This window comes from Oncorhynchus gorbuscha, linkage group LG04 (genome assembly GCF_021184085.1).
Source record: "Oncorhynchus gorbuscha isolate QuinsamMale2020 ecotype Even-year linkage group LG04, OgorEven_v1.0, whole genome shotgun sequence".
In the NCBI taxonomy this organism is placed as follows: domain Eukaryota; kingdom Metazoa; phylum Chordata; class Actinopteri; order Salmoniformes; family Salmonidae; genus Oncorhynchus; species Oncorhynchus gorbuscha.
This window is the reverse complement of record NC_060176.1, coordinates 23,513,694-23,525,813: the sequence shown is the minus strand read 5'-3', so window position 1 is coordinate 23,525,813 and position 12,120 is coordinate 23,513,694. Positions and strand designations below refer to the sequence as shown.

The 12,120-nt window shown below is 46.6% G+C and overlaps 1 protein-coding gene across 1 annotated transcript in view; it reads right to left on the bottom strand.

Annotated features, from left to right (window-relative positions):
- LOC124033858 (T-cell immunomodulatory protein-like) overlaps positions 1-12,120 on the bottom strand; it is a 129,145-nt gene that overhangs the window by 21,424 nt on the left and 95,601 nt on the right. Inside the window, exons 13-14 of the mRNA XM_046346229.1 lie at positions 2,682-2,725; positions 828-906 (exon numbers count right to left, since the gene is read on the bottom strand). Coding sequence (XP_046202185.1) covers positions 828-906; positions 2,682-2,725 — 123 coding nt within the window. The remainder of the gene's footprint in view (positions 1-827; positions 907-2,681; positions 2,726-12,120) is intronic.

Below are 12,120 nucleotides of genomic sequence, written 5' to 3'. Positions count from 1 at the left end.
GAAGGGGACCTGACGGAGTGACACAGAATATATAGCAATTCCACCTCTGCTTCCAAGCCTCTTGTATCCACCCACCCACCCACCCACCCACCCACCCACCCACACCACACACACACACACACACACACACACACACACACACACACACACACACACACACACACACACACACACACACACACACACACACACACACACACACACACACACCCTTTCCTACAGATCTTTGTTAAGAACTCTATTCTTTCACCCTCCTCTTCACTGAGTCCTTGAAACTGCATCTCGGATGTATAGCTCGGTTCTTTTTCATCAAATCTCTTATATTCCAAGGCAGGAAAACAAGACAAGCTCCTTCTTTTCCTCCTCGCTTTCAACCTCTGAAAAAAAGAGCAGAGCAACAAAGCCCTCCGTTTCTTAGCAAGCAAACCAATAACCTTCTACCCATCATGCATTTCTCTCGCAGGAAACACGCTGTGTCAACATTATCAGGCCGGGCAGTGAGATAACCTCTGGTGAGATGGGCAACAGGGCTATTATCTAGGAAAACACAGAAGCCAGGCTTCAATTAAACCCCTGGGGCTACAGCCCTGGAAGGGCCTCTCACCCACACACGCCACACTGACCGATACCACACCCCAGTCCCTCAAACCTGCTACCGCAGCACGGAGATGACGATCGCCAAGTATAGAGAGGAAGTCCGTACACAACCCCATTCCCAAATAGAACAACTGTCATGGCTGACGGCTCACCAAATCTGCCAGAATGCCTGTATAAAGACGGCTGGCAGACTGTCAACTGTACACAGCATCTGTCCACGTTGGACTTACCCGAGGCGTTCTTCAGGTAGCCGTTGGAGTCCACTGTAGTGTAGCTGACGTACGGCCCAGGCTGGTTCACACCAAACGGCTGCAAGGTCAGAACACCCACAGCATTAGAGTAGAACACGCATATTAGTGACCCATTCTACCTGTAAACAACAGATCTCCCCCACCATGTAAATTCTCAACACAGACACCCAAGTCTGACATAGACATCTGTCCCCTTCCATGACCTGCCTCAGAGGTTTTGGCCGTGTGCAAATCACCCCTGACCTTTCTGAAGCCGGAGGGGGGGGGGTCTGGGCGCTCTGCTCTGAGTCCTTTGGGTGAAATAAAAGCACAGGTCTAAGCCCTAGCTGGCTGGGTCCCAGCAGACAAAGAGAAAGGCTACAGTGAGCCTGACATAGCAGCCAGCTCCATCCTCTACATTATGCAGTCCTACCCACTGCTCCTGGTAATCCCTCAAAAATAGTAATGAACAGTACAATGCGGCGAATCGGAGATTAATTTTTAAAACGGTTCGGGGGAAAAAAGCCATAAACATAAATGGTAGACCTCACGTTACATAAGTTAATCATTAAGATGGCATGGAATGACATTTATATTGACGAACCTAATGTTTTGTACACTCAGTGCATGTATTGCGATTCTCATGATGCTATATGTACCGCGATTCTCATGATGCTATATGTGCTGCGATTCTCATGATGCTATATGTGATGCGATTCTCATGATGCTATATGTGATATTTGATACTGTGATTCTTTCGCCGTTGGATGTTCAAACATATTGCTCACCATTTTGTCTGCTGCGGACGGAACAGGAGAGAGCCATGAGAAAACCCATTTTGATCAGTCATGGACATGAAAGTGCTTAAAACAAATGGAGTCATTCTGGAGGTTTGGTACAGCCAACTAGCGCAAAAAAAATAATATTGCGATACCGTCAAAAAGAATAAAACACATTTTTCCCCATCCACCACTAGTACTGTGGGGAGACGGTTCTCTCAGCATGCCGCGGGGTGGGGCTCTGCGGAGTGGGAAATTACTGAGTGGTCATGTGGAGGCTGTACTATCTCTTCATTATGGGCCGATGACGCCTAATAAAGAGAGCTTTCTGTCTGCCTCGGTTTAAACAGCCTAATGAAAACTATGGCAGCCTGTTAGAGAGTGCAGCCAGACTCCCACACCGACAGACCCTCCCACACAGTACTGTCATATATATGGCATGTGTAGGCCTATAGCTTCACCAGACTGAACAGTTGTACTGGGATTGGAAATTGAACAGAGGTTCTGTGGAAACTAAAGGGAGAGGAGGTGGATAGTGATGGACTACGAGACAATAGGTGGGAAGATAGACAGAAGAGGGTTAGAGTGATAGATGTGAGGGACTTAAGGAGGAGGAGAGCGGGGAAAGCAGCCCAAAGCTCCAGGCATGGGCTCGATCAATCACCCGGCTAAATCAGGCAATGGGGGGGACCAGCACTATGAAAGGACCAGCACCAAGCCTGTCTGTCACAAGCTCTGGGGATGAGGGGCTGTCACATTTGGGGGGGGGGGGGGGTGAGTGTGAGCAGACACAGTGGACAGGCAAACAACCCAAACACAAACACTATGAAAGGACCAGCACCAAGCCTGTCTGTCACAAGCTCTGGGGATGAGGGGCTGTCACATTTGACCTTTTTTTTTGCCATTTAGCAGACGCCAGACGGACTAGTTACAAGATGAGCCTTTTCACTTTCTCAAAATGTTCCTATCCTTTTTATCTTTCATTTTAATATCTCTCATTTCAATGTACCTCTTCGGCTATCTTTTTCTCCATTGTGTTACATTGCACACGCATAGACAGAGGCACGAGTCTTACCTTGACGTTTCCCGGGCAGTCGTTAGAACAGAGTCCACTAAGCACTGAGGAGGAGAAAATGAAGACTAGATTAGATTAGCTAGCAACAGGGGACTATATTTGTCTTACACAATCCCATGCAGATTTGTCTGTGACTAACAACACGGCTAAATGAGTTAGACGCTGTAATGGTTAATGATGTCATCCCTGTAGGAGAACCCAAACTTGGTAGACTTAAGCTAGACCTGCAGTGCTTATACTGTTTTTCTGTGGATGCTTATTAAATGGGGAAGCTAAATAAATGCAGTCATTGAATTGTAAAAAAAAAACACACAAAAAAAACAGGCAAAAAAATTTTTTTTTGAAAAAGTAATTGGTAGTAAAATGAACACAGATAATAAATGAGCTCAATAATAAGCTGCAGGGAAAGTGTATGAGTATTTGTGTGCATATGGAGTAGCAAGGAAAAAATCCTGAATTCTTAATCAGCAATAAGAGGAATTAATATATTAGCATACTAATTGGCTGGCGCTGGTAATTTGCACATTGAAGTTGAGCTGCTGACTACTTCTTTAATTAGGATGTACCATCATGCATCTGATGTACTGCTGCACACTGACTGACTGCACTCCTTAATGCAGATAAACAAACAACCCCAATTCAAAGTAAACACATGAAAGCTCTTCCTCTACAGAGCTACTAGACCTAGTCCCAGAGAGACCGACCGTCACTGTTGGACCGTGTGGCCTACTGTATGGAACTGAAGGATGTGTCTGACATTGGAATGAAGTGAGGGAAAAAAAAGAAATTTAAAAAATGTACTTTTTACCCCTTTTTCTCCCCAATTGTGCTATCCAACTGGTAGTTACATTCTTGTCCCATCACTGCAACTCCCGTACGGACACAGGAGAGGCCAACGTCGAGAGCCTCGCCCCCCCCTGAAATACGACCCTGCCAAGCCGCACTTCTTCTTGACACACTGCTCGCTTAACCCGGAAGCCAGCCGCACCAATGTGTCGGAGGAATCACCGTACAACTGGCGGCAGTGTCAGCGTGCACATGCCCAGCCCACCGCAGGAGTCGCTAGGACAAGGACATTCCGGCCGGCCAAAGCCTCCCCTAACCCGGACGATGCTGGGCCAATTGTGCGTCGCCTCATGGGTCTCCCGGTCGTGGATGGCTGTGACACAGCCCGGAATCGAACCCGGATCTGCAGTGACGCCTCAAGCACTGCAGTGCCATAGACCGCAGCGCCACTCCGGAGGCCTTGAGATGAGGCCCTTTGACTTCCACGTGGAACAATTTGTTGGGTTATACCTCTGTGGTCGATGGGATCGATACTGCCCATGTTGAAAGGTACATGTTCTGCTGCTGATTTCATCGGTTACAGCCCTATTCAGGACACGAGAATGCAGATATCCATCTGATCACCTGGGCCCGGTTTCCCAAAAGCATCTTAAGGCCAAATTCATTGTTAAAACCATTGTTCTAACGATGAACACAGCCTTAACATTCGTTTGGGAAGCCGGGGCCTGGTATCAGGTCCAACACCAGTCAGCCGTGTGCAGAGGACAGAGCAGATCAATAGATCATAAAACGTTGGGCCTCTAAACCCAGAAGGGTGTTTCTGTTTTCTCATTGAAAACCATGCTCAACACTGACCCAGTCTCTGCTTGGGATGAACCCATCTCATATAACTAAGTGTTCCCTCTACAAATTCATTTCGATTTTTGGAACCCTTACATTTGATTATTATTATTTTTTTATTTTAAAAAAAATGTAACCTGTATTACTATTCTCACCATGCCAAGATCATTCCAATCCAGACTGACCCGTGGTGTTGAGGTTGGATTAGAAACCCTTCTCTTTCCAAGGGATCATAACAACATAGATGTGATCCCTAGTCACTAGTGGAGCCACTATGAAGAGGAGCTAGCTCGACATCGCTGGCTTGTTTTAAAGGACTATGGGGAGCGTGTCGTGTCGTAAATTGGTTAGTAGAATGGGTAAATCCAATCAATGGAGACTCCATAAAGTGCCTGACACAGGCAGTGATGCGTGGCTCTGGGAGAGAGACAGAGGCGGGGAGCGTCAGTGACTGTGCCTCGCCGCTGTCCTTCACGAATGACTGGCCATGCTACTACTGCTCCAGGATGTGGATGCTTCTCTGTGTGCTTGGATAGACAACTCTCCCTCTCTGACTCTCACAGAGCAACCCCTCCCCCCTTCCTTCTAAACACAGTCTGTATTCACAGCTCTCTACGCCTTTTCTCTTCTGTTGTCATTCATTAAACTCGTATGCAACAGGTACAAAGTAAGGGTCACATACGGACCTGGGACTGCCAACACAGTAAGTATTCAGGGTTTATCCAGAAATCCACAACTGTGCACACAGACACTGGTCTGCTGCCTGTACTCTATTGGATAGAGCTATTTGTCAGAGGAAGCTGCGACAAGGGCGACAAGGGCAACGGCAGCTCCCCGGCAGGACTTGCCCACTGAGGTGGAGGATGAAATGGACTGTCAGTGTATTCTGCTTGTGTACATCTGGGCCTGTGTACTAGTAGTGTGTTTTGTGTGTACAGATATAGGATCTTAAATTTGATCCAGTTTGCTACAGCAGGAAAATAATCGTATAGCAACAGGAAATGTGAATTATATTTAATGATTTGTTTTTTTTCTTCTCCCCAATTTTGTGGTATCCAATTGGTAGTTACAGTCTTGTCCCATCGCTGCAACTCCCGTACGGACTCGGGAGAGACGAAGGTCGAGAGCCGTGCGTCCTCCGAAACACAACCCAGCCAAGTTGCGCTGCTTCTTGACACAATGCCCACTTAACCCAGAAGCCAGCCGCACCAATGTGTCAGAGGAAACACCGTACCACCTGGCGAGCGTGCCCGGCCCCCCACAGGAGTCGCTAGAGCGCGATGGGACAAGAACATCCCTGCCGGCCAAACCCTCCTCTAACCCGGACGACGCTGGGCCACCCCATGGGTATCCCGGTCGCGGCCGGCTGCGACAGAGCCTGGACTCGAACCAGGATCTCTAGGGGCACAGAGACCACTGTGCCACTCGGGTGGTGCCTTAAATGGACATTTTATAAGGGGTTAATACATTTTCTGTTTGGGCAAATCAAGTCTGACATTTCTAAGTGGAAATTACAAACTTTATAAGCCTCAAATACACTATACGTTTGCAGGCCCCCGTCCCCGCATGAGGCCTTTTGCCTTTTGGTAGACCATATTTGTAAATAAGAATTTGTTCTTAACCGACTTGCCTAGTTAAATAAAAGGTTAAATAAATGAAACATTTTCCTGCTATGCAGGAAAAATCTCAGCAAGAAAATAGTGATCAAATTAAAATCCTCCATCTATAAAGTGACTGTAGAGAGTGATGTGATGCAATAGTCTAGAGAATGAAGTGTGGGACATACAGAAGTCACAGGGTCGGCTAAGAGAGCAGCTTTATAGGAGAATAAATATAAACAGTAAAGACCTGTTAAAAAAATGTAATTTTCTTTTTGTGGATTCATCTGATGGATAATGTGCTTATTTAATGCCAGGGCTTAGTTCAAGAGCTTCATATGGCCTATAGTGGAGATAAGGGATTCTATGCAGACTTTTGTTCATCCAATGCACATTACGACATCTTCATGAGGGCTTTTACATGATCGTCATTTGGCGAGAAGGCTTTGGGGTTTGTTCCTTTAATGTCTGTGCATGTGAGAGACCGTGGAGCAGAATGAGAACTTAGCTATCTCAGTTGCTGGCTATCGCCATGAGTTAGGTGGGATTTCTTATTGTGTTAGGATTTATGTCACCCTGCTATCATGCTGTAATGTTTTAAGAGGTGGCATGTTGCTACTTTGCCGCCAGGCCGGTGCATGGGCTGTAGACTTATCAGACAGATGGGTTGATAAGGGACTGAGTGTCCGGTTCATCGTTCCACTTCATTGAGCAGGACACCAGCATGGCTCAGAGGAAATAACATCATGCGCGCGCGAGGCCAGATGTCGGAGCCATCTCTGACATCCTAATGAGAGCTGTGGGAGATGCCCTCTCTCTGTTCTTGGCTGCATCAGTTTGACCTGAAATCTGACAGCACTATAATTCAGGGCTGCATGGTGCTGTTGATGTGCTCTGAATGAGACTCTGTTCCAGTACTGTAGAGTGGAGCCAACAGAACAGCAGGGTACTGTAGTGTACATGCATGAGAGCCTGTAACTGATCTGGGTTGACAACTGCCTTCCCAGGCCCAAGTACTGTCAAAGCATGTTCAAATCCTCCACCAGTCCAGTCCCTCTAGATCCTACCCTGGAGATGCTGTCTGACGGCTCCCACATTTAACCGCCTCCGTATCATCATCGTCATAAAAAGAGATGGTTTCCATGGTTCTCTATGGTTTTAAGCCAACGTCACAGGAAAAGAAGAGCCACTCCAAGCTGTCAGTTGACGTCACACATGGAGCAGGCCTGGCTGCCTCTTGACAGGGGGAAGCCACATGTTATGCCACCACGCCATGCCACTGGCTACAAATCAATTAGCATGCCTACACTGACAGCTGAGCAGTCCTACACTGACAGCTGAGCAGTCCTACACTGACAGCTGAGCAGCCCTACACTGACAGCTGAGCAGCCCTACACTGACAGCTGAGCAGCCCTACACTGACAGCTGAGCAGCCCTACACTGACAGCTGAGCAGCCCTACACTGACAGCTGAGCAGCCCTACACTGACAGCTGAGCAGCCCTACACTGACAGCTGAGCAGCCCTACACTGACAGCTGAGCAGCCCTACACTGACAGCCGAGCAGCCCTACACTGACAGCCGAGCAGCCCTACACTGACAGCCGAGCAGCCCTACACCGACAGCCGAGCAGCCCTACACTGACAGCCGAGCAGCCCTACACTGACAGCCGAGCAGTCCGTGATGCTGCTTTCTTTTGCCTCAGGCCTAATCTGGGCTGGTGTTGACCCTAGGCTTCACATCTGCCAGACAGGCAGTGACACACATTTACATTGACATTTTCGTCATTTAGCAGGCTCTTTTATCAGGAGCGACTTACAGGAGCAATCAGGGTTAAGTGCCCTGCTCAAGGGCACATCGGCAGATTTTGTTCACCTACTTTGCTCGTGGATTTGAAACGGCAACCTTTTCTTTTACTGGCCCAATGCTCTTAACTTCTAGGCTACCTGCCGCCACACACACAATCATAAAGTGTGCACACACAGTCTTTCTACCCGCTAACGTTTGTATTTGACTATTACCTGTCTTCAGGATGACCACCTGCTCATAGTTGAGTAATCCACAAAGGAAGTGTGTGTGTGTGTGTGTGTATATGATATCAATCTCCTCCCAGACGGTTTTGAAGTCTAGTTATCTGTTATGTCGGACTGATCTAATGGTAAGTCATAGTCATATCCAGCCTGCTGCTCTGACATCATTCAACTACCTTTGTTTGAGGCTTATTTGAAGGACGTGCTTCAGCTGCCAATCATCTGCAGGCTGCAGACATGAAATGAAATATTCCATCTGTATTCCCGGAGATGCATTATATATGAGGGTGGTGGAGTAGTCAGAAGACCTTTAAGACCAAAGTCAACGGATGACTACTGGACATGGGAGAAAAGTTTCCTTCTGCAAAATGGTAACTCTCGGAGTACTTTCAACGTTGTGTCAGATTGACGGCTATTGTAAAACCGGAGAGCGGAAACACAGTCATCTTTATATTTTCCTACTATAACCTTGATTTCCCGAATCCTCTTCTCACATTTGATATGTGCCTGTTTGAGCCCTTTACATGTGTGCCTCCATTGTGAGTTTAATTCTGTATATTTTAATTCAACACTCAATAATACACACCAAATGCAGAAACAACCTCCAGAAATATGGACTTGTCAAATTCCAAAAGAGAGCGGAGAGTAATGTCTCTATGAAAGCTCCCTTATCTGTTGTGCTGAATTGAAATGTGAGTGAGGGTGGTTACTTCCTGACTGACAGCTTGGAGAGAGGTGGAGAGAGAAAGGGAAAGGAGGATGTGTACTGGACTGAACAAAGGCTGCAGATGTTCCTCAATGCAGCGAATCTGCATCCTAACTAGAGAGGAGGAGAACGTAATCAGCTCACATAGTTCTGTCTGTCACTCACACCCACGCACAGATCTAGACACACACACACACTCTCTCCCTCTCTCTCTCTCTGTAACCCTTTTCTAACGTTTCGACTTCGAATCTCTCAATATCTCTTTATTTTTTATTAATCCTCAGGTAGATCATGGGGATATGACTGCTGAACTAGGCTAGTTCACCGAAGTAAACTTGTGACATTGTAGGACCAGTGTCACACTACCTAATTATTCAGTAAAAACAGAGTAATAAGACATCGCTGGCTTTGAGATAGACGGTTCCTGCTCTCCCCTAATGGCTGGGTATCATCTTCCCTGTGTCCCGGTGTGACGCTCAGCGACCTGATAAATCTCAGCTACCTGATTAACTCTCCTAATTGAAGGGCCAGTTTGAGTTAACACTGGCTTCAAAGAGGCAATAGTTAGAGCCAGTTTTATAGGCCTTTTCTTGCCCAGGGACCCCCTCCCAGGCAAACCGGCAACCCAGGGACCACATCATGCATTCACAAGGTGAATGAAAATTGCAAAGGAGAAGTAATCAACATTTTAAAATTCATAAATTTGGTAGATAGTTTTTCATTATTTTTCATTATTTTGACCTACCGACATTATAAAATCGGAAGGGCAGCTAAGAGCAGCTATTTAGCTGGTTACACAAAGGTCAGCAAAAAATGTACAGTACCAATCAAAAGTTTGGACACAGCTAATCATTCCAGGGTTTTTCTATATTTGACTATTTTCTACATTGTAGAATAATAGTCAAGACATCAAAACTATGAAATAACACAACATGTAATCATGTAGAAACCCCAAAGTGTTAAACAAATCAAAACATATTTTAGATTCTTCAAAGTAGTCACCCTTTGCCTTGTTGACAGCTTTGTCACACTCTTGGCATACCCTCAACCAGCTTCATGAGGAATGGTTTTCCAACAGTATTGAAGGAGTTCCCACATATGCTGAGCACTTGTTGGTTGCTTTTCCTTCACTCTGCAGTCCAGCTCATCCCAAACAATCTCAATTGGGTTGAGGTTGGGTGATTGTGGAGGCCAGATCATCTGATGCAGCACTCCATCACTCTCCTTCTTGGTCAAATAGCCTTTAGACAGCCTGGAGGTGTGTTGGGTCATTGTCTTGTTGAATTTTTATTTTATTGTTCCACTAAGCGCAAACCAGACGGGATGAATGCTGAATGCTGTGGTAACCATGCTGGTCAAGTGTGCCTTGAATTCTAAATAAATGAAGTGCAATCTGAAGTGCAGTTAACTAATAACTCTAGACCCTCTGGGGCTTCCTTTCCTGGGGCGGTCCTCCGAATTGACTGAACTTCATGTCTTAAAGTAATGATGGACTCTCTTTACTTATTTGAACTGTTCTTGCCATAATATGGACTTGGTCTTTTACCAAATAGGGCTATCTTCTGTATACCACCCCTACCTTGTCACAACACAACTTATTGTCTCAAACGCATTAAGGAAATAAACATTTTTTTTGGTTACTACATGATTCCATATGTTATTTCATAGTTTTGATGTCTTCACTATTTTTCTACAATATAGAAAATAGTTTAAAAAAGGAAGAAAAACCCTGGAATGACTGTGTCCAAATTTGTGACTGGTACTGTATGTCCATGTCAAGAAAGCTTACCAGCAGCCAGCGGCACTGGTAGCCTACTCACCGGTGCTTTTTCAAAGCCTATGTCAGATACTAGTGTAATTTGCTCAAAATTAGGAGTTGAGAAATGAAGTTGACATCATTATAAATATGACCCTCTTCTTTACCGTAGGAATAGTAGTTCATTCTGTTGTTGCTAGTGAAATTCATAAAAAACATTGAAACTAAATAAAAATATGGCCTACCGAGTGGTGCAGCGGACTAAGGCACTGCATCACAGTGCTAGAGGCATCACTACAGACCCAGGTTCGATCCCGAGGTGTATCACAACCGGCCGTGACCAGGAGTCCCATAGGGCTAGGCACAATTGACCCGTCGTCGTCCGGGTTTGGGGAGGGTTTGGCTGGTGCGGCTTTTCTTGGCTCATCGCGCTCTAATTACTCCTTGTGGTGGGCCGGGCGCCTGCAGGCTTGACCTCGGTCATCTGTTTCCTCCAACACATTGGTGCGGCTGGCTTCCGGGTTAAGCGAGCGGGTGTTAAGAAGCGTGGTTTGGCGGGTAATGTTTCGGGAAGACGCATGACTCGACCTTCGCCTGCCGAGCCTTTTGGGGAGTTGAAGCGATGAGACAAGATTGAAATTGGAGAGAAAAAGGGGAGTAAAAAAATGAATAATATATATATATATACCCTGTTATAGGTAAATAAAAGAGTGCCATCGGTGCAATGGAGACAAAAGCATATCAGTCTGACTCAGCGAGCTACCGAGCGCCGGCACGTTAACCATAATAGCACCGGAGCCTCAGGAACCAGAGGCGGGTGCAGTTTGAAGATGAGTTTAAAAAGATCAATGCTGGATCTAGGCTGGGCGCTGAATGCAGCAATTAGCTGTGTCTCTGAGTCCCACCGTGGGCCTTTATCTTATAATTTCATCCTGTGAGTGACCCAGACTTAAAGTCAATACCACAGTGAGGCCGCTCGATAAGAGCTCAGGGGATCTGAAGCCGGCGGAAAACAGCTCCTGTCACCACCTGACGTACAACACACCAACAAGGGAGGAGGGTGGGGTTGCTCGACTCTGAGCCTTGTCAAAAGTCACCCTATGGACTTGGCAGCAACACCCCATCCATTATTGATTGCATGTTGATAGAACCCCAGAGACTGTTGTCCTTACTGTACTTCCATTAGAGCCAGATGAATCACCTGCTCTTCCTCCATCAATGCCCACCTTCTTCAATGTCCAACACTGACAAGTCAATCAATCCCAACCTCATCTGTTCCCATTCCCTCCCTCTCTAACCCTCTGACACCATCCCTCTGATCACCACAACAACACAGTCAGAGTGTGAATGAACCCCAGCCCATCTTTTCACTGCACACAAGGACAGTTTATCTACCCATAATCCTTCCAAACACCTCCCCCATTACTACGTTCACAGGCTTTCTTCCGGCTGAGGGCTGGAAGACGCGGCTCGGGTTTCAAACACTCACTTGTGAACTGCGAGACAGCAGAGTTTGCTCTGCATGCCCACCAGTGGGTTATTGTGTGACACCAAAACTGGGTTGTAAAGGGAGGATGTCCACGCTGCTCCGAGCGCTCTTACAGATGGGAGGAATATGTTAATGCAATAGGAGGACAGAGCTGGCCTCTCTGGGTTCCCGGCGTGCACCGTTAGAGGCGCGCGAGCACGCACTACTCAGTGTGCTACTTGACGCGTACTGTACCC